This window comes from Enhydra lutris, unplaced genomic scaffold (genome assembly GCF_002288905.1).
Source record: "Enhydra lutris kenyoni isolate GAN:26980312 unplaced genomic scaffold, ASM228890v2 scaffoldscaffold66, whole genome shotgun sequence".
In the NCBI taxonomy this organism is placed as follows: Eukaryota; Metazoa; Chordata; class Mammalia; order Carnivora; family Mustelidae; genus Enhydra; species Enhydra lutris.
Genome location: NW_019154150.1, coordinates 13,374,679 through 13,397,554, shown reverse-complemented (window position 1 = coordinate 13,397,554; position 22,876 = coordinate 13,374,679). Strand labels below are relative to the sequence as shown.

The 22,876-nt window shown below is 46.5% G+C and overlaps 1 protein-coding gene across 1 annotated transcript; it reads right to left on the bottom strand.

Annotated features, from left to right (window-relative positions):
• Positions 1–14,554: 14,554 nt before the first annotated feature.
• LOC111159071 (zinc finger protein 619) lies at positions 14,555–22,105 on the bottom strand. Its single transcript, XM_022521454.1, has 4 exons — positions 22,038–22,105; positions 17,729–17,855; positions 17,037–17,153; positions 14,555–16,602 (listed from the first exon to the last, which is right to left on the bottom strand). Exons 1-4 carry the CDS (start codon positions 22,059–22,061, stop codon positions 15,155–15,157), a joined length of 1,716 nt encoding a protein of 571 aa, XP_022377162.1. The 5' UTR covers positions 22,062–22,105; the 3' UTR covers positions 14,555–15,154.
• Between the last annotated feature and the right edge of the window lie 771 nt (positions 22,106–22,876).

The window sequence follows — 22,876 nt, the reverse complement described above, 5'->3', positions numbered from 1 at the left end:
GGGAGGCCCACTGCAGTATGCGGGGCCCATCATTTGAACAGCCAAAGGTTCATTAGTGGAGAGCATGGACTACATAGCTCCAGAAACCTGGCTGTACCACGTCTTAGCTGTGTGAGCAGCAGCTTACACAATAGTGATACCAACCGCAAAGAACTGTTGAGGTTTAATAATTAGCTAATGGATTAGCAAAGTATTTACAGTAGTGCCTGGCGCACAGTAAATGCTTGCGGGTTGTTTTCTTTTCTTTTCTTTTAAGATTTTATTTATTTGACAGAGAGAGAGACCACAAGTAGGCAGAGAGGCAGGCAGAGAGAGAGAGAGAGGAAGGGAAGCAGGCTCCCTGCTGAGCAGAGAGCCCGATGCGGGGCTCGATCCCAAGACTCTGAGATCATGACCTGAGCCAAAGGCAGAGGCTTAACCCACTGAATTAACCAGGCGCCCCTGTTTTGTTTTTCTAATTGTCTTTTTTGCTTTCGAAGATACAAGTGCTGTTGAGACTTCCAAGATGTGGCACAGTTTAGGGAAAACTTCATGCAACATTTACATATGGTTGAGTAAGATTTAATTAGCCAAGTTTTACAAAATTTTATTGAAAATGGGGTAACCACAGAAAGCAGAAGCAGGTGTGTTTGGGTGGCTCAGTTAGTTAAACATGTGACTCTTGATTTTGGCTCAGGTCATGATCTCAGTGTCCTAAGATCAAGCCCCATATTAGGATACTGGAATGGGTCCTTCTATATCAGAGAAACTCATCTTTTGTGAGCCATGCTTTTATACTCAACCTAATCAGAAGAATTTATACACACACACACACACACACACACACACAAATGTATACACTGTTGTGTAAAGGAATGTTTATAAATTCTGGACCCTTTGGTCATCCCTACAATACAGCCAGAATCTGTCAGGTAGCAATAGTGATTGCAGTGCCCAGATGTCACTCAAAATACCTCTATCTCCAGTTACTCTAGCAACTCGGAAAGTCCTTTTCCCTGTACCATGTAAATAGTGCTCACTACAGAGCCAAATGGTATGTAAAGATTATATCTCTTTTATTGCACAACTTTTAAAAAATTCCTAGTTGCATATTTTCTACTGCTGACTTTATGATATCCTAGTTTTGGGTTTTTTAGGGTTTGTTGTTGTTGTTGTTTTACAAACCCTTCTTGGTATTGTTGCTGGGTGAACTGGGGAGACCTCAGGCCCTGGGGCCTTGACCCAGCCAGACCCAAAGGAGTTGCTGAGAGTTCTTGGACTTGTCATGAGAATGAACTCAAAGACAGACACACAGCACAGTGGTTAAGTGACACAAGAGGTAAAGTTTATTAAAGTGAAAAGTGCACTCTAGAGATAGGAGAGCTGGTGAGCTCGAGAGAGAGAGAGATGGATGCCCAGGGGGTTGGGTTTCTATCTTGTATTGACAGTTGTTAACTAGAGGGCAGAATCTTCATTATCTGGGGTGTGAAGCAGGGTTTCCTACCTTTTCTTCCTAATTTGGTCAGGAGTTTCCTGTTATGGCATCCACCATCTTGGACTTGTTTGGTTTGACCCAGCTTATTGTGGAGTGCTGCCAGGACAGGACTCTGACCTTCCTAATAGTTGGCCATGACTTCCTTAGTGCTGGCCTCCAGGTGTCCTATTAGAACCTATCTGTCTGCCCTTAACAGTATGAACGCACAAATTTCCAGCCCTGCTGCTGAGCATGGACTGTTGAGCATGGACAATTGTCATGCTGAATCCACAATTTCCCTTCAACGGACCCATGCTTTTCTGGACATGATGTCCTCCTCATTCTTCCTTCTTCTGCTGAGCACACCCTTTAATAATGATGTTTAGTCATATCTTCAAGGCCATTTATATATAGAAATGTCCTGCTCCCTTTTATATCTCCCCGGCCTGGCTTTTATGGACTCAAACTTTCTTCTAAGGAAACTTTCCCTCACACTCAGCGTATCTTCTTTCATTCTGCTATCATTTGCCCAATGTTCCTGTTCTGACTACAAGCCTAAATCCTATTTCCAAAACTAATTCCGTTAGTCACTGAGTATCTGAGAAAAACTTTTCTGTTACGTGTTGGAAAAGCATTTACATTTTTTTTTTCTTATCTGTACAGTTTACAAAGGTTTTTCTCTCCATCAAAGATGTTATCTTTCCTGTGTTGTATATAAGGCATTATTCTAGATGGGCTTTTATTGTTTTATCTTGTCATTGATTAAAAAAAAAACCCACTAGCCCACTGCAGAATAGGTCTCTGAAATCTACTATTATGATCAACTTCTTTATAAATAAACTATCTTCCCATGAAGGACTATTACAAACAATTTAAGACATACAGTCTCAGTGTTCCCATCCCCATATGATGGGCTATGACTAGGACAAATTTCTGTCCATCAACTAGAGCCACAGAGATCCCATATTTTTCTCTCCTGCTCTAAACTGCTACAATACAATGGTTTTTCAGAGGTTTTCTTCATAAGTAGTACTGGAAAACACAGTTAATAAATATAATTTTCAGAAATCAAAATCATTGTCTTTTTTCCTACGGTTTTTTTTTCTTTTTTTTTTTTTTTTTAAGAGATCTGGGATTGACTCAGACTGTATCTGGATACACTAATCTTGTATTTTTATTTTTTTTTTCTCCTGAATCCTACCTACTGCCTACCCATTATAAAAGAATGAAAGAAAAGTTCCCTGAATCCCCCTGTGAGGGTCATTAGCAGGCTAAACAGACAACCCATAAAGAGAATTCACAGTAGATGCAGGGAAGCTTTCTTGCCAAAATAGTCTTAAGTCCTTCCTGCGGGAGAGCCCTTCCTGAGAAGGCACTGCTTCAGAGTGACAGCAAGGCTGAATTAAAAGTGGCAATGCTACATAAAAGCTCTGTATAGTTTGAGAAATTGGGATAGGCTGAGAAGAATAGGAAAGGCCACAATGTACTCTTCTGGATTTTTAAAAATCTTGCTTAATGGACTTCTTTCAAATGAAGAAAGCCAGTTTCCATCCCAGTTACGACCATGATTTCCTCATAGAGTTTATCATTAGGTCACTCTTTAGAAACATTACATATGGGGCGCCTGGGTGGCTCAGAGGGTTAAAGCCTCTGTCTTCGGCTCAGGTCATGATCTCAGGGTCCTGGGATCGAGCTCTGCATAGGGCTCCCTGCTCAGCAGGGAGCCTGCTTCCTCCTCTCTCTGCCTGCTTCTCTGCCTACTTGTGATCTCTGTCTGTCAAATAAATAAATAAAATCTTTTTTAAAAAAGAAAAAGAAATATTACATATTCAGGAAACGTGGGTGGCTCAGTCAGTTAAGCGTCTAACTCTTGATTTCAGCTCAGGTCATGATCTCAGGGTTATGGAATTGAGCCCCACATGGGACTCAACAATCAGTGCGAGTCCACTTGGATTCTTGCTCTTCTCCCTCTGTCCTTCCCAACTCATACATGCTTGGTCTCTCTCTGACATAAATAAATAAATAATACCTTAAAAAAAAAGAAACATTACGTTTTCTTATAGAAACAATGAATGATAATGTTCTGTATGCTCTCCCGGGCTAGTTCATGGGAGCCTAAATTCCTCTAACTGTAATTAAAATACATCTCTGTATTGAAAATAGTGGAAAATTAAATTATCCCATTATATGAAATAAAAGGTGTGTGGCTGGAGGAGGGTGGTAACACAAATATGTGGCGGCATGTGCAGAACCCTTGCAGGAATGGATCCCTGGGGAGTGTCCTATCTAATTCAGGGCGGATGCTCCACTGAGCCTTCACCAAATGTCCTACAATACTTTAAGAATGACCATCTTCGGGGTGCCTGGGTGGCTCAGTGGGTTGAGGCCTCTGCCTTCAGCTTGGGTCATGGTCCCGGGGTCCTGGGATCGAGCCCCACATCGGGCTCTCTGCTCTGCGGGGAGCCTGCTTCCTCCTCTCTCTCTCTCTGCCTACTTGTGATCTCTGTCTGTCAAATAAATAAATAAAATCTTAAAAAAAAAGAATGACCATCTTCATCCCCCACAGCAGCCATTTGAGAAAGAAAACAAAGAGAAAGTAGAAGTAGGAAAGGAAGCTCACAGGTTCTCCTACTTACCTGTACTGACATCTATCAGGACCTTTCTTTTTTCTGAGATTTTATTTATTTATGTGTCAGAGAGTGAGAGAGTGAGTGCACAAGCAGGGGAAGCAGCAGGCAGAGGGGGATGGAGGCTCCCTGCTTGGCAGGGAGCCCAATGCAGGGCTTGTTCCCAGGACCTTGGGATCATGTCCTGAACTGAAGGCAGACGCTTGACCAACTGAGCCACTCAGGCATCCCTCTCAGGACCTTTGTGCCAACCTGTGTCCAGGGATCTGGGCCCATGAGACCTCCCCTTGCTCTAGCAAAGCTATCAGAACAGGAGAGTACCGGGAATCAGAGTTGATTCTGGAACTCCTTTCAGCCCATCCTCTGCTTTTAGCAGGTGGAAAGGGAAGTGGAACACCCAGGAGGACAAGGTAGGTGGGTCTTAGGAGCCCTTGCACCTGTCTCACTCGGGAAGAAACTTAAGAAACTTACCTTACGAGGGCCTATCTGAATATGCGCTAAAATAGGGGTAGCAGTAGAGGACCAAGATCTCAAGAAAACAAGGGTGAGGTAGGAACCAAGGGTTTAAGGAGGGCATCAGAAAACATTTCATTTCCCATTTTGCCCAGAGTCTCTTCTAGGGAATGGGGGACCTCTGTTTTAATACTAAAGAGAACCTAGGGCTCCTCTCAACCAGGAACCTCTGAGTCTGATGACTGGGGAACTCAGCTCACAGAGTTATGAAAACTGAGCTGAGGAGAGACACCTATGCCTATAAGAGGAAAAGAACTAGGAAGCTCCAAGGTACAGAGGTTGAGTCCTAGAGGAAAGAGAGGCCTTACCTAGAGAAGCTACAGTCCCATAAATCTCCAACATCACATCTTGAGGCAGGTTCTTTTTTTTTTTTTTTTAGTTTTTTATTTTTTATAAACATATAATACATTTTTATCCTCAGGGGTACAGGTCTGTGAATCACCAGGTTTACACACTTCACAGCACTCACCATAGCACATACCCTCCCCAATGTCCATAACCCTGCCCCCCTTTCCCAACCCCCCTCCCCCCAGCAACCCTCAGTTTGTTTTGTGAGATTAAGAGTTACTTATGGTTTGTCTCCCTCCCAATCCCATCTTGTTTCATTTATTCTTCTCCTACCCCCTTAACCCCCCATGTTGCATCTCCACTTCCTCATATCAGGGAGATCATATGATAGTTGTCTTTCTCTGATTGACTTATTTCGCTAAGCATGATACCTTCTAGTTCCATCCACGTCGTCGCAAATGGCAAGATTTCATTTCTTTTGATGGCTGCATAGTATTCCATTGTGTATATATACCACATCTTCTTTATCCATTCATCTGTTGATGGACATCTAGGTTCTTTCCATAGTTTGGCTATTGTGGACATTGCTGCTATAAACATTCAGGTGCACGTGCCCCTTCGGATCACTACATTTGTATCTTTAGGGTAAATACCCAGTAGTGCAATTGCTGAGTCAATTGTCAATTGCTGGGTCAATAGGGTAGTTCTATTTTCAACATTTTGAGGAATCTCCATGCTGTTTTCCAGAGTGGTTGCACCAGCTTGCATTCCCACCAACAGTGTAGGAGGGTTCCCCTTTCTCCGCATCCTTGCCAGCATCTGTCATTTCCTGACTTGTTGATTTTAGCCATTCTGACTGGTGTGAGGTGGTATCTCATTGTGGTTTTGATTTGTATTTCCCTGATGCCGAGTGATATGGAGCACTTTTTCATGTGTCTGTTGGCCATCTGGATGTCTTCTTTGCAGAAATGTCTGTTCATGTCTTCTGCCCATTTCTTGATTGGATTATTTGTTCTTTGGGTGTTGAGTTTGCTAAGTTCTTTATAGATTTTGGACACTAGCCCTTTATCTGATATGTCGTTTGCAAATATCTTCTCCCATTCTGTCAGTTGTCTTTTGGTTTTGTTAACTGTTTCCTTTGCTGTGCAAAAGCTTTTGGTCTTGATGAAATCCCAATAGTTCATTTTTGCCCTTGTTTCCCTTGCCTTTGGCGATGTTCCTAGGAAGATGTTGCTGTGGCTGAGGTTGAAGAGGTTGCTGCCTGTGTTCTCCTCAAGGATTTTGATGGATTCCTTTCTCACATTGAGATCCTTCATCCATTTTGAATCTATTTTCGTGTGTGGTGTAAGGAAATGGTCCAGTATCATTTTTCTGCATGTGGCTGTCCAATTTTCCCAACACCATTTGTTGAAGAGGCTGTCTTTTTTCCATTGGATATTCTTTCCTGCTTTGTTGAAGATTAGTTGACCATAGAGTTGAGGGTCTATTTCTGGGCTCTCTATTCTGTTCCATTGATCTATGTGTCTGTTTTTGTGCCAGTACCATGCTGTCTTGATGATGACAGCTTTGTAATAGAGCTTGAAGTCCGGAATTGTGATGCCACCAACCTTGGCTTTCTTTTTCAATATTCCTTTGGCTATTTGAGGTCTTTTCTGGTTCCATATAAATTTTAGGATTATTTGTTCCATTTCTTTGAAAAAAAATGGATGGTACTTTGATAGGAATTGCATTAAATGTGTAGATTACTTTAGGTAGCATAGACATTTTCACAATATTTATTCTTCCAATCCAGGAGCATGGAACATTTTTCCATTTCTTTGTGTCTTCCTCAATTTCTTTCATGAGTACTTTATAGTTTTCTGTGTATAGATTCTTAGCCTCTTTGGTTAGGTTTATTCCTAGGTATCTTACAGTTTTGGGTGCAATTGTAAATGGGATTGACTCCTTAATTTCTCTTTCTTCTGTCTTGTTGTTGGTGTAGAGAAATGCAACTGATTTCTGTGCATTGATTTTATATCCTGACACTTTACTGAATTCCTGTACGAGTTCTAGCAGTTTTGGAGTGGAGTTTTTTGGGTTTTCCACATATAGTATCATATCATCTGCGAAGAGTGATAGTTTGATTTCTTCTTTGCCGATTTGGATGCCTTTAATTTCCTTTTGTTGTCTGATTGCTGAGGCTATTCAACATAGTATTAGAATACTAATACTATGTTGAATAGCAGTGGTGATAATGGACATCCCTGCCTTGTTCCTGACCTTAGCGGAAAAGCTTTCAGTTTTTATCCATTGAGAATGATATTTGCAGTGGGTTTTTCATAGATGGCTTTGATAATATTGAGGTATGTGCCTTGAGGCAGGTTCTTAACAGGCATTAGACTGGCCTGGTGTTTCTGGGTGAGGTACACAACCATGTCCTTGAAGGTCACTGTGGCTGACAAAACAAAAATTTCCTACTCAAGCCCTGAGCTAGGCGCAGAAGGGGAAGCATGATCAGTCAAAAATTAGCTGATGAGATGAAGATTGTGATAGAAAAAAGAAATACTATGCCCAGAAAATCAATTAGAAATTGGACATGATCTATAGTTTATACACACACACACACACACACACACACACACACACACACACACTCCTTCACTGAAGAACATAAGAGCTGAACAAATGACAACAGAACATGTTCCTGAATGAGAAGCCTTCGTTTTATGAAACTGTCATTTCTCAAATTAATCTGTAGGTCAAGGCAATCCCAATGGAAATCATTTTTTAAAGATTTTATTTATTTATTTATTTGACAGAGATCACAAGTAGGCAGAGAGGCAGGCAGGGGCGGGGGGGAAGCAGGCTCCCCACTGAGCAGAGAGCCTGACGTGGGGCTCGATCCCAGGACCCTGAGACCATGACCCGAGCTGACAGCAGAGGCTTTAACCCACTGAGCCACCCAGACGCCCCAGAAATCATTTTTATTCTAAAATCCTAAAGAATCTAGATTCTAAAATTTATATGAAAGTATAGGTGAAAAGACTAGCTAAGAATATTTTGAGAAAATAAAGGAATTTGCTCGACCCAGATAGCAATGCACCCTATAGCAACAGAGCAACAATTTCCTGGGTAGGCTCCTACGATAGTCTAACTAGCCTCTAAAACCTCAACAGACTTTCTACGCAGTAGCCCCCGTAATATCACAAAATCTGCATGAAGCACTCAGAAACCTTTCAATGGCCAATTGTTGCTCTTATGATGAAATCCAAAATCTTTCCCATGAGCTAAGGTCCTACAAAGCAGGCCCCTGCATTTCTCTACAACTTCAGGCAGCGCCTTACTTTCCCTGGGTTCTGTGTGGTCTGGCCACTTGGCTTCCCTTTCTCTTCAACAAATCCAATCCTCTCCTACCTCTTGGTTTTTGTGTTTGTTCTCCCACCAGCCTGGCAGTCTCTTCCTTGGTTCTTCCTTTTCTGTAGATCTCCAAGCAGACATTACCTGTTCAGTGAGACCTTCCTTTACAGCTCCAGGTAGAGGAGGCCATGCCCATGTACAAAATATCAAAGCCACACAAGAAGTGGCCCGGCTCTCTCCGTCTGCCCCTCTCCCTTTCTCTTTCTCTCATGTCATCTCTAACTACTGATTAGTTCATTGCCCTTAGGAAATACTTGCCTTCTTTCTATTGCTTAAAAACCCAAGTATTTTAAGATAGTTCACTCCTTAGGATATTAACGTTCTGTCTGCCTGTTTTGCTCCCTTGCATTATTCTGCTCAAATATCACTGTCCTTAATTCAATGCAGTATTGTCACTTTCTATCTCCTTCTCCACCCTTCCATGTTAACATGTATCGCTCCCTGATAGTGTATTATACACTCCCTGGTGCATTGTCTGTGTCACTCATTAGAACCAAGAGCTCTGTGAAGGCAATTTTGGTGACCATTGGCACAAAGTAGGAACTCCATAAATATTTATTAAATGAATGAATCCATCAAAATAAGAACTCAATACATTATGTAACATTAGTAGTGTTCCCCAATACTGCCAAAGCCTATGTCATGGCATGGCACACACGGTGCTCGGTATATACCTGCTGAATGAAGAGAGAAGTCCTAATCTTATGCTATTCTGTCTACACAATTTACACAGTGAACATATTTCTCTAAAAGACTTTTCTTGCCTGTTCACAAACTTCATTTGTTTAAAGTGATATGGATTTATAATTCCCAGAAATTTTTACTGGCAGGTACTTCTACTTCATATATTTAAATGGATCTTCTGAATATCATGTCATTTCTCTAATCCAAGATATTTCCCTGGATAACCTCATCTCACCTCAAACCATTTTTCCCAAACAAACAGACCCTCATGTGCATAGACACACATATACACCTTCCGTAACTGCGTAGCAAGGGGAACCATGTCACGCCTGAGTCCTGGACTGACTTCTCTGACAGCAAATCTAAGAAAGGTTATCAGGATCAACGAAGACCACACTTTCTGGAGAATAGCTGCTGAGTCCCAGCCTCCTGCATGGTTCCCTGATTTTGGAAAAGGAAGAGACTCAGATCTCTCAGACAGCAGAAGACCTCCAAGTGAGACTGCCCCTCTCTTGCAGCGCATAAGTGCATTACTCCCCCATCTCTCCCCACCATCCCTGGACTCCTGGTCCCAGAACAAGGACTATCCTATCACATCAGGGCAACCTGGCCCCTACCCTCAACCACAGTTATAATTACTCCTTCAGTTTATTTTTTCACTCACTTGCTTGCTGGCAAGGCACAAGGCTTCTCAAAATAAGCCACTACACTCCATTGGCCAGAAGTGGGCCTCAGCTGGAGAGACTCCTGGCTTCGATGACTGCTTGGATTCGAGGAGAAAATAGTCTTTCCTGAATGTGTTCAGTGACTCTGACCATTGACAAAGATTCTGTCCTTGGCCAAACTCTAGCCAGGCTTTCCTGAGCCCTTTCTCTACTATGCCTTAACCTGGGCCGGTAAAGACCAACAAAACATTAATAGCTCAAGGCCACATCCCAAGGATGACCCTAGCCCACTTTTAGAGTGTCTGAGAAAATTCAGGGCTGTCAAAAGAATTTACTGTTGGTTCCCACCAACACCTGAAGACAGGGCCCCTGTCTCCCAGTCTCTGGAGGAGGGTAGGAGCCAAACTTCCCTAACACCAATCAGCAAACCCGTATGGGTTTCATGTGACTTCCCCTAACCCTGTGGATCCTCCGCTCACCCCGCACCCTCCTCCTCCATTCTCCCTTTAAAAGGTCCTGTCTCTTCTGACTGGTACATAAGTCCAGTTCATCCTGGACTCTTGTCCCTCCTGTAATAATTATTACTGCTCACACCTGCCCGGCTTTGCTAATCTTTGACAGCACGACTAAGAAAGGCTGCCTCTGGAGAAAAAGAGGGCAGAAGACGCCTGGACCGAGAACGGCTGCTGCACAAGAGGCAGGTGCCGGCCGGACCGCGGGTCAGAGCAGAAAAAGATGCTCAAGTGCGCCGCCCGGTGGCAGTGGGCGCAGACCCGCTCGGAACTCCGGGAAGCAGGCGACGCCAGGCAACACCTCCAGCCGCAACAGGAAGGCGGGCCCGACGCAGGTGCGCACCAAGACCAAGGAACGCCGGAGCGCGCCGGCGCGCGGGTAAGCGGCCTACTCGGCCGGGCATTTCCAAGTCAAAGCCGGCCAGACCTCACAGGGGCCGAGCGCCCTCGCTTACCAGCGGCATCTCACGGGGACCCCGAGCGCCGGCGACCGAGTTTCCTCCCCGCGGGAGCGCCAGGACTCCACCAACCAGCGACGAGCCGGAAACACCATGGGAGCCCGCCCTCCCTTCTAGAAAGCCGGAGGTTTCCAGCTCGGCGGCGCGCTTGTCCCAGACGCCCCGGCGCTGCGCTTGCGAAGCCGCGCGGTCTCACGGCAGGTGTCAGTGTTGCGGATGTCCAGCGGCGGTATGGAGGGTCCGGTTGCAACCCTGCCTGTGCAGACCTCAACAGCTGGCTACAGACGGGGCCGCAGGAGGGCCAGGAACGAAGCAAATGTTGGGGATCCCACGTGCAACTGTGATGGAAAAGCCAGACTTCTTGGCTTGCAGGGCGCGTCATACAGGGAAAGAGTTGTTTGCATCTCTGAAGCCCGCACTATCCCTGGAACCCAGTCCAGAGGCTGGACTGGTAAAAATGAACTAACGGTGATGTGGAGTCTGTGCTCTAACCTCTGAGGTTTTAATAGGGCCAGACTTGACATACGGAGCGCTATCCTGAGGACAAGGCCGGAAACTAGAGAATTAGCCCGATTTCACACTGTAAACACTGAAGACACCCGAGCACGTTACAATTTAGACTGGACCGTAGGAGGTCTGCCCACCGTATGCCTGATCTCTGTTAAAGGATACAAGGGCTGTCCTGAATGAGAGCTCTGTGACGGTGCTACTTAGCAATCTCAGCTTCGGGGAATCAGGGCTAGGGTAGGATCAGTTAAGGGAGACGGAGGGAGTACGTGCTGGAGGCCTATTCCTTCGGGAGGCATGGCAGTGGTAGCTAGATTAAAGGAGAAATCATGCAGCCACATTTTTATCACCAGCCAACTTCAGTGTTGGAGTGGCTGTGGAAACACAAGGAAAATCAAGGAGAACTCTAACAAGAAATGAACAAGATGGAGAATTCTAACCAGGGAGCCAGGCTTGCAGCTGCTAAGTGGGCCACATATACAGACCCCAATGAAAAAGGCCCAAGAGCCACAGAGATTCACTGCGTCACTCAACCTGTGGCCAGAAGTGCCTGCTTACTCCAAACACAGCATAGGGAAATCAGAGGGGGACATAACCTCATTTCCCGTAACTCCACTGCTCTTCCACCCCAAAACTAGCCAATCACAAGTCATCAACAAGAGAAGATCTGAATGCACAGACTGAAAGTTTACTGTGAACCAAGAAACATTAATGGAAGATGATCAACACTGCCCACAGAGCTGTCAAAGCTAAATTCCTAAAAGCTTCCAGTCACTGGGGAAAAAAAACCCTGAAGCTTCTCCTCAGTTATCTTAGTTGTCAGGAGACCTGGAACAACAGAAACAAGAGAAAAGGTGCGCTCTCAGAAGTCCGCAAGATACTTTCCAGGAGTCTGATCAGCCCAGTTTACTCTTCCCCTTACCAGAGTGGGGCCCTAGCAGCCTCACTCACACTACGTGGCATAACCCCTTGGCCAGGGAAGAGTAGACCAGTGAACACCTCACCTAAATTGGGCAGATCAGATTCTCTCCCCCAGGGATGTGCCACAGTCTGGGAGATTGTTTGGGCTGTTCCCTGGAATGGGGTTGTAAACACGAAACTTGTGGCAACTTCTGCTATGTGCCTAGGGACAGAGAGCGCAGCACTGCAAACATGGAAGAAGGGATCAGAAGTGAAGAAAGAGGGGTGTCTGGGTGGCTCAGCCAGTTAAGCATCTGCCTTTGGCTCAGGGTTCTGGGATGGAGCCCCACGTCGGATTCCCTCCTCAGCAGGGCGCCTGCTTCTCCCTCTCCCCTCTGCTGTTGCTCTCTATCCCTCTCTCTCAAATAAATAAAATCTTAAGCGGGGTGGGAGGGTTTGGGGTGGGGCAGAGAAGTGGAGGAAGAGCAGAGACTGCCTGTTGTTCCCTCTTGGATTTTCCAGGCTCCAGATCTCCTGCTGCATTCTTGCCCTTGGTGCCAGGCTACACATAGGAATCCTTACAATTCAGTGTACTTACATTCACTGAAATAGGTTTCTGTTATTTTCAAAGTGTCCTAAATAACATTGCCAACTCACTGACAAAGGCAGAAGTCTCAAAACTAAACAATTCTGGTAACGTGATACCCATACCCCTTTCCTGAAGGAAGTGGACAGTCCTCTTGCTCGTGTTAAACGAATACGTTTGGGAGGGAGGGGAGAGGCAGTATGTTCATAGTCATTTCACTTTTAGAGAAAACAAAACTCTTGGAAGAACTCTACGTTGGATTTTAAGTGATGTATGAGTTTATTTTTACACATCCATCCTTTCTGTGAGCAATACATGGCCCTTGTCACAAAACACCTAAATGCCTATTAAGTGCCAAACGACCTGGCAACACCAGTCCCCGTGTTAAGAATAGCACATCAGTCAGCCTTTGACACCTACTAAGTTCTATGGAGCCTGTATCACAACAATGCGGGGAACTCTACCTGCCCGCTGAATTAATGATAAAAGGAAGAAATAAATGAGACGATAATAGTCACCATCATCAGCAACCCATAAATCTATTGGCTGTGAAGAATCAAAAGCCATTTTTCAGCCCAGAGCTGATATTTGTTTTTCCCTACACTCCTTGCTTCCTTCTAATCTTGAACTACATTAGAAGTTCTGCTTATCTTCAGAGGCTCTCACCTCCCTCCCCCACTTCCTTCCTTGCTATAATCCTCCCAGAAACCCTGAGGACGTGTTGGTGCTTGTGGGAAATAAATAGGATATTTTTATATATATCGCATGTGTGTGTGAGAGAAATAATGATGAAGAAACCAGTCGTTGTCATTTTCCTACATTTTGACTGTTTTCCTTAACAGTGATGCTAGGAGAGGGATCTTTGCATTTTGCATAGTCTGGAAGCTCTGACTACAGCTGGGAAGGTTAAGTTTGGTTCTGCCTTTTCTTCTCCTGAATTCTATATATTACACAAACCTTATCAAGCAAGAAAATAAAGAAAAACCACCAACATCCCACAAACCATTTAAATTTCTCCCTATGCTCAGGGTGATGGAAATTTTATCTTGGTTACACAACTGTATACATCTGTCAAAACTCACCAAACTGCCTACTTTAAAAGGGTAAAGCCTATTAAGTATATCTCAATAAGTCTAACCAAAGCCCAGACCGAAATGCTTGTTTATGCCCTCCCTTGCAGACATAATTGTAAGGTGTTATCCTAACAGTGTACATATCTTTTCCTTAGTGTTGTATTCCTGCTTAACTCTTTCAAGTACCTTTCCATGCTCTACACTGTCCTGAGGCAGTGATTGCAAGAAGGATCAGGGTCCATACCATTAGAGAAGTATGGTCAAACCAGTGCCATCATAACATCTGATAAGATTAGTGCCCACCAACAGGAGGTGTCTGGGTGATTCAGTTGATTGAACATCTGACTCCTGGTGTCGGCTCAGGTCATGAACACAGGGTTATGAGATCAAGCCCTGCATCTGACTAGCATTTAGCACAGAGTCTGCTTGTGATTTGTGATTCTCCATCCTCTCCCTCTGCCTCGCCGCCCCCCCCCAACCCCCCCCAGCCCATGCACCAAAAACAAATAAAAAACGTAAAATCTTAAAAAAAAAAAAAAAAGATTAGTGTCCACCAACACTTCTTGGTGTTAATTATAAAAATTGACTTAAAAGTACCAGGACTCAAAAATGCAGATTTAATCACAGAGGATGTGGAGTAGATGTGAGAACACATCTGAATGTGTGTATGGTTAGTTATGAACTCTCCTCTGAGGCAGGAGCTACAGCAAGACAGGGTTAGGTTTCTCTCCTTCCCTCGGAGGCTCACCAGTGTGATGCCAACAAGTTTGCTCCATGTAGAATTGAGATGGATACGCCTAGGCACCTGTGCTCTAACCCACGGTCCCAGATCACTTTTCGTACCTATGTGTTTGTGTGGGCACTGAAATTAAACAAGGATGTGGACAGGAATAGAAAAGGAACCCAAAAAGAGAACCACATCCCCTTCCAATCAAGTTTAGAGACAGTCTACATTCTTGCTATCAATGCTGACTCATCACTTCATATTCTTTCTACTGGTTATTTCCATGATCTATTGCTTGGTTACACAGGATCCTCATCATGATCATTATCTAGGTAATAAGAAGTCCCAGGCTCCCATTCTACACAGTGAGCCTTGCTCCTGCCCCACCAAATGGCCCTCCTTAATTCCTGAAAGCCATCATTGGATACTTTCTCTGCTTACCTCCTCCCATGGGCTTTGCATCTTCCCTATTTCTTGAATTACAACAGGCCATGCCATTGGAATGCCATATCCCTAAGCCCCCAAATGTTCTGTAAACTCTACCTAATCTAGTAGAGAAGGAAGGTGCAATTGATGGTACAGGCCCAAACTGGACACCATAAAGGACAACTCCTACCATTTCCTACCCAGGGGATAGAAGTTTTAGAATCAAACATGGTTCTCAAACACCGTGAGAACATAAATGGAGATGGGAAAACAATAATGACCACATGGGCCCAGAGGACAAACAACACAGGCATGGTCAGGAGCTCAAGGAAACTGATAACTCTAAGTGGGTGGGTGGTCAAGCCCATGAAGGAGCTCGTGGGGAGGATTCGGGCTCCCAAGGGAAGTGAGATCCTGAAAGAAATGCACTACTCGAACAGGGGAAGGACTAGCCGTTTCAGAGGAGGGGATCAGCACAAAGAGAGGCAGGGAGGGAGGAAGGAACGCGGGGTGTGGGGAAGACGGGGCAGCCCCTGGCATGGAGGGGGCAGAGTGCTCATGCTGGGCAGGCAGAGAGGGGTGGCCAGAAGCAGGGCAGTGGGGTCCAACTGTGGCTGGCCCTGCCACTTGGGTGACTTTCTTGCGAGCATGCAACTTCTGGTGCTGAATGAAACTTGCACTCCACTTGAAGGCCTTCCCGCACACCCTGCACTTGTAAGGCCTCTCCCCAGTGTGGAGCCGCTGATGCTGGACCAGGGTGACCTTCTGATTGAAGGCCTTCCCGCACTCCTGGCAGCCGTAGGGCTTCTCCCCAGTGTGGATGCGCTGGTGCACTGTAAAGCGGGAGCTACAGCTGAACGTTTTCCAGCACTCTTTGCACTTGAAGAGCTTCTCCCCTGTGTGGAGCCTCTGGTGCTGGAGAAACACGGAGCTCCGGCGGAAGGCCTTCCCACACTCCTTACACTCATAGGGCTTCTCCCCCGTATGGATGCGCTGGTGCTGGAGGAGGACTGAATTGGAACTGAAGCTTTTCCCGCATGCCTGACACTCGTAGGGTTTCTTCCCGGTGTGGATGCGCTCGTGGACAATGCAGTCGTAGCTACATCGGAAAGCCTTCCCACAGTCCTTACACTGAAAGGGTTTCTCCCCAGTGTGGATTCGCTGATGCCGGAGGAGTTTGGAGTTGTAGCTGAAGGTTTTCCCACAGTCCGGACATGCGAAGGGTTTCTCTCCACCATGGAGTTTCTGGTGCTGAAGGAGGTGTGAATTTTGACTGAACACTTGTCCACACTCCTGACATAAGTAAGGCTTCTCCCCAGTGTGGGTTTTCTGGTGCCGGGAGAGTTTTGAATTATACCTGAAGGCTTTCCCGCACTCTCTGCACTTGTAGGGCTTGTCATCGGTGTGAATCCTCTGATGCTGCAGAAGGTGGGAATGTTGGCTGAAATAGTGGCCACACTCGCCACATTTATAAAACGCCTGTCCTCCGCAGAGGCCCTGCTTTGTCAGCAGGTGGGTGCTGACCCTGGTGCTATCTTCCAGCTTCCTGCTTGCCTCCACCCTTTTGATGACAAGGGATCTGGAGTCCTGGACCAGGGAGTCCCTGATACCTCCTTGGTTTGTTTTCTCTCCTGCCTGACATGGCTGTGGCCTCCCTAAGCTGTCCATAAGGGGAGGGAGCTGGGGAGCTTCTGTGAGCAGCCCCACCACCGTCAGTCTGTGGGCCACAGAGTCTTTAGAAATGTTCAGTCTTGGGCTATGCTCCTCATCCTCGGTCTTGTTTTTACCACCTAGCATGATAAAAAGAAATCAGAGGCACTGAAGCTAGAAAGGTAGAGTTTACTTTAAAAAAAAGGGGGGGGGTGCATTTTGATGCATTTATGACAGATTTTATACTATTTTGGTCTATTTAAGTCTAGTGTAGTCCAGACTAATTTTTTTTTAACTGAGTCTTCTCTATTAGAAGAACTAGGTTTTTTTTAACACTATGCATTTTTGAAATCCTCTAGCTTTACAAGGTAAAATAACAGAAAACAAAATTTTCAGGTGGGTCTTTTCCAGTATGGGGCTGAAGCTCTAGTGAGGGGCACTTTTCTGAATAAGAGTGACCATCTTCATCCTAACCAAGACCTGGTATGACAGAAGAAAACCTTTCTTATTTTGAATCATTAAAAGACAGGAGGAGGCCAAGCCGAAGAGAAAGGCAGTAGGTTCTCCTGCTTACCTGTGTGGGCACCTCCCAGGGCCCCTCCCTTGAGGGGTGTCCAGGGATCCAGGCTCCATGGTGCTTCCCCTCGCTCCAGCTGGAGTATCAGATCTGGTTTGGGGAATGGCAATGCTGCTGAAGGAGAAAGAAAAGGAACAGGAAACTGAGGAGAGTCCCTGCTAACCCCCTCAGCCCACCCTCTGCTTTGCCAGGTGAAAAAGTCAACAGCCCAGGACCCTAAGTAAGCTCAGTGTGGAGAGAATCTGGATATCTGAGGAAGACTCAAATTGTTTTGCTCAAGAGGAGGCTTACTCTGGCTCTATTAGAGAAGACAAACAGCTCCTGTGTCATTAGAGGTGTGTGCAGGGGGTCCTAAGAGACTCTCAAGCAGGGGAGATAGGACCCAGGATTCCAGGGAACTGGAAGAGGGGAGGAGTGAAGGTAGGGCCACCAGGACCCTCTCAGCTGTCTGTGCCCAGAGCAAAAACCCCTCTCAGGAGAGTCTCCACCAGGAAACAGGGAAGAAGCAAATCCTGCTGAAAAACCAAAGCAAGCCTAGATCTTTCTCCATTAGCTACTCCCAAAACAGGGGATTAGGGAGCTTGGCTCATGGTGCATCAGACCTGGGGATGTGGGAGACCCCAGATCCATGAAGGAGGAAGCCAGGGGCCCTCAGGGCAGAGCTCGTTCAGGGATAGGGAAGGACTTACCCAAGGAAGTGATGTTTGCGTAATTCTCCAGCATCACCTCTCGGTACAGGGCCCTCTGCGTGGGGTCCAGGCTGGCCCATTGATTCTGGGGGAAGTACATGGCCACATCCTCAAAGGTCACCGGTTCCTAAAAAAAACAGGCTCCTGCTCAAGTCCTGTCTGAGGGCTGAGGAGGGGCCTGAACTCCAGGGAAGGGCTGCCTCTACTGGAGTCCATGGCTCTGAGGCCCATAGGAGGCTGGTACTGGCGAGGACAGCCACAACCGTACCCCAGCCAGGGACAGCCCTCAGCGCATTTTCAGCATGCACACTTCTGGAACTTCCCTGCCTCGGGGTCACATCAACTCCCTGTCTGGTTCCATGAACTGGGTTGATCTTTCTGGTGTTTTCTAAGATGACCATAGCAGGTATCTGTCTTTTACCCGAAATCCATCCACTCCATCCACTTGGTTTCTCTCTGGTCTTCCCCCTCCATTTGTTTTTATAGACAGAGGAACAATCCCATGGGCACAGAGTTCCTTTCGCTCTTGGGGGATCCTCCCTTTCTGCCATCTTGCTTTATCAGATGGTGGCCCTTGAAGGCAGCGTGCAGTGTTGCTTCCTCCTCTCTTAACACTCGACTCCAGGGACAGGATGGCAGTCTCCATCCTTGAGCAGACACCTGCCCCCAGATCACCTAAGCTCCATCCGACCTGCTGACACTGCCCTCTGCACCAGGTGTGTCTCCCTGCCTCCTGATGGGGCCATTTCCATCTTCTCAGGGGAGAAGGAAACCATCCCTTGTCCTGTGTCACCTATTTTTACATCAAATCACTCAATCATTGGAACACAGCACGAGGTAAGAATTATTATTCTCTATTACAAATTATGGGAATCAGCGATATTAAGCACTTTGAAATAGACAAAAAGGAGTCCTCTTTATCTGAGCATTTATCACGAGGTTGTATAAGGAACCAAGCATTTCAAAATGAACTGACCACTTATACAAGTGAGTGGCACTATACCATCTCTCCCCGACTTACAGTGAACTCTGTAAGTCTGTCCCAGTCTGTCATGTCAACAACGTCTCTGTGCTTAGTGTCTGCCAGGGGAAGAAACACAACTACAGACATACCATAGTCATGGTAAAGATTGGTTCAGACAGCCGTCATGGTAAAGATTGGTTCAGACAGGAATCATCCATGGATGCTACATCGAGGAGGAAATTTTGATGAGGAACAGTACACTTGCGTGATCATAAATGTCCCCCCACAGATTTCAGATCAGTTGCAAGGGAAAGATGACAACTATACACTGAAGAAATCAGGTATCACCTTGACCAAGAAGTTTAAATGTGACTCACGTGCCTGAAGAACTGAATTTCTCATTTTAATTAACTTTAATTCTAAACAGGCACATATACCTAGTGGCTATCTTACTGGACAGTGTACCATAGATAGTTCACTGCCTCTGAATGTTAATCAACCTCTGTCTTTACTTCCTTCAGAGCCAATAGCTGGGAACAGGGACCTGACCTTCCTTCCTTATATCACTCCTCATATCATACCCATCCACTTCTCTGAGATACCCCTGTACTTATCAGTGCATAACTTGTTCCTTGTTTTCTACAACATTCAGCATCTCAACATCCTGCTCCACCTCTGATCACTCTGCTTCTGTCCTCTGCTAGCACTTACTCCTTCTCCATGATGAAGTGGGGCTCTTCATTCCCTTACACAGGAAGTGGGGTTCAGAGGCAGCGCAGCACAGGAGCAAACAGCATGGGCTTCACAGCAGTGCTCCTCAACGGGGAAATGCCCACCAGGACACACAGAGCACTCACTGTCTGGGGACTTTTTTTTTTTTAAGATTTATTTATTTATTTGAGAAAGACAATGCACACACAAGTTGGGGGGGAGGGGCAGAGGGAAAGGGAGAAGCAGACTCCGCACTGAGTGCAGAACCCAATGTGGGGCGCAATCCTAGGACCCCAAGATCATGACCTGAGCCAAAGGCAGAAACTTAACTGACTGAGCCTCCCAGAAGCTCCTGGAGACATTTTTAGCTGTCACAACCAGGGGTCAGTGGGGATGCTATTGACATCTAGTGGGTAGAGACCAGGGATGGGGCTAATTATCAGACAACACACAGGACAGTCCCCCCAAACAATGAATTATCTGCCCCAAAATGTTAATAGTGCTGAGATTGACAAACTCAGCTCTAGGGTCAGACTCCCTAGGTTCAAATCCCATCTCTGATAACCATCAGCTGTGTGACCTTGGATGATATACTCAAACTCTTTTGCCTCAGTTTCCTCATTTGGAAAACTGGGGTAACAGGAGTACCTATTTTATAAGGTTCTTGTAAGGGTGGAATGAGTTAATGTGTGTAAAGAACTACAACACTGCCTGGCACATGGTGTTGTATACATCTCAGCACTTACAAGTACAGATGAGATTAGGGCAACATTTCTCACACAGACTGTAGATAAGACTGACAGTTGTCTAGGGGTGTCTGGGTGGCTCAGTTGGTTAAGCAATAGACTCTAGATTTTGGCTCAGGTCGTGATCCCAGGATATGGAGATTGAGCCCCATGTAGGGCTCTGTGCTCAGTGGGGAGTCTGCTTGAGGATTCTCTCTCTCTCTCTCTCCCTCTGCACTGCTCCCCCACTTCTCACACTCCTTCTCTCCCTCATTTGAATAAATCTTTTAAAAAAAGACTGACAACTGTCTAAATATATATATGCATGTGGGTATTTTTTTCCCCTCTCTTTCTTTTTCGGTAATAGGATCATAATTTTACTTGGGGCTGCTCCCAGCTCTGGCAACTAACTGAGGCCAATGAAACACAAGTACCAAAACAGTTGGGGACCCTCTTGGAAGGTTCGTGAAAGAATGCAAACTGATGAGAGGTTCGCCTTTTTTGTCATCTCCTCTTCTGGAATGCACACATGAGAGCTACAGATCAAGCAGCCACCTTGGATCATGAAGTAGCCTTGAGTGCAAGAGCCAGTGCTAGGATAGTGAAGCAAAAAGAGCGAAAGAGTGGGGTAACACTACCACTGCCACAGTGTCCCTCGACTGCCTCTCCCTGACTTCTCTTGCATGGGACAGAAGCCTCTATCTCATTTAAGCCACTATTACTTGGGGTTTCCTTACTGGAAGCCCATTATGAGTGACTACCCAACGTAAAGCACCAGGAGAGAACAGACTGCCCCTACAGATGTTTAAACACTTCCTGACTTGGAACTAATTTTTTTTTTTAAGATTTTGGTTACTTATTTGACAGAGAGAGACACAGCAAGAGAGGGAACACAAGCAGGGGGAGTGGGAGACAGAGACACAGGCTTCCTGCTGAGCAGGGAGCCCAATGCAGAGCTCTATCCCAGGACTCTGGGATCATGACCTGAGCCGAAGACAGATGCTTAAGGACTGAGCCACCCAGGCACCCCTGACTTGGAACTAATTTTGGCTTGAGTGCTGAAATGGAAGTAGATGGTCCGATGTCTACATACTCATTATTCATAAGTCTTGGATAGGGCTTCCTAATTATATGACACATCCATGACACGAGACACCAGCTTTCCCATTCCCTGATCTAGGATGCTGGAGAAATGCAAGCAACCTCTAGTGCCAGGAAAATTCTGGAAGGGCAACTGCTTCCAGGGCTGCATGAATTTGTGCCAACAAAGAATAGAGGCTTTCACAGAGGTTAAGCTGTCATCTTTGCAATGGGCTGGAGGCACTGGCATCATCTCCAAAGTCTGCATTCTTCCAAGAATCTGCCTCCTCATCAATCCACACTCTCCAAAGGCTCCCCAGTGGCATCACTGGGCCTTGACTTCGTGCAGGGCAAACTCCTCCTGTGGGAGCAACTGTTTAAATGCAGGAGGTAGCCTTCCTCTGTATGGTGTCATGCAGACTAGCACTGCCCAAATTTTAACTTGCCCATCTGTTCCCCAGATACTGTACAAATGTAGATTCTGATTCTGGAGATCTGGGTTGGGGCCCGAGACTCTGCCTTTCCAGCAAGCCCCTTGGTGATGCCCAAGATGCTTATCTGTGAACCGTACTTTCGTGGCCCACAGTCTGCATGGATGTAGAGTCTCACATTTTAGGAGAGTTTCTTAGCTGGTGCTTCCTTCTCTCCCAACCAACCTGATCCTCTCAAGTTTACGTACTCCCCCTCATCACCTCCCCTAACACACTCCTCTGCCATACTCAACTGATGGATGCAATAAGTACGGGACTGGCCAGGTCGGGTTACTCTTCCTGTAGTGATCGATGCTATCTCTTTCGAACGTGGAAAGAGGGAAGAAAGCTCAGCTCACCTGGGACCACACCGTCTGGAGCATGGCTGACGGCCCCTGGCTTCACGCTGCCCTCTCTGTTTGGAAAAGCAAGAACCTGTGGAGCTAAGAGAGAATCACAGTGAGGCTGACCCTGCCTCGTTCCCCACCTCTTTCCCCTCAGCCTCCATGCCTCTCTTGTCCGAAACAATATTCCTAGGACACTCTGGATGTTCTCAGCGCACCTCCTCCAGTGGCTCACGCGGTGTTGCACCTGCTTCTTTTGTAAATTCTACAAAATCTGCCTGGTGAAGCTGAAAATTCCTCAAAAGAATGTTTGTGAAGCGAGAATCAAGCACCGCATGCAGTGGATTCGTGGCTTTCAAGAAAATCCCTGGCTCACGATGAATGAGTGACTAAGTAGTCTGAACTGAAGGTGGCAAAGACTAAAACCAGCATTCACAGAAAAGGTAGTATAACGGGGCCCCGGGACGAAATCCAAGTGGTGATACGGCCCCAGGGGTACGGGGAAGACGCTCAACATCCCAGGGTAAGATGCTGACCGGAGACCCCCAGGGAATCTGCACACTGCACCCCGGCAAGCGGGCGACCCCACGCGTCACCTGCCCCCACCCTGAGTACCGCGAGCCGGGAACGTCAGGCCAGCTCTTCGGGGCAAGAGGGTGGCTGGCGCCTCTGCGGCACGGCCCCTCGGGCGGCGTCTGTGGATCCAGACGCCAGAGCTCCGGGACCCGGCGGGCCGCACCACCCCACCGAGGCGGACCACACAACGCCCTGCCGCTCTCCCCATCGCAGTCGAGGCGGAAGCGCTAGAGGAGGCGCGCCCACCCGCGCCGCTCTAGGAAGCCGGGAGGCTGGCC

Bases quoted from the DNA above. Each gene is read 5' to 3' on its own strand.
- LOC111159071 (XM_022521454.1), bottom strand. From the start codon at position 22,061: ATGCTCCAGACGGTGTGGTCCCAG. The intron at 17,856-22,037 runs GTGAGCTGAGCT...TGTTTTTTTTAG, and splicing joins TCCAGACGGTGTGGTCCCAG to GAACCGGTGACCTTTGAGGA. The intron at 16,603-17,036 runs GTAAGCAGGAGA...TTATCATGCTAG, and splicing joins CCTGGGAGGTGCCCACACAG to GTGGTAAAAACAAGACCGAG.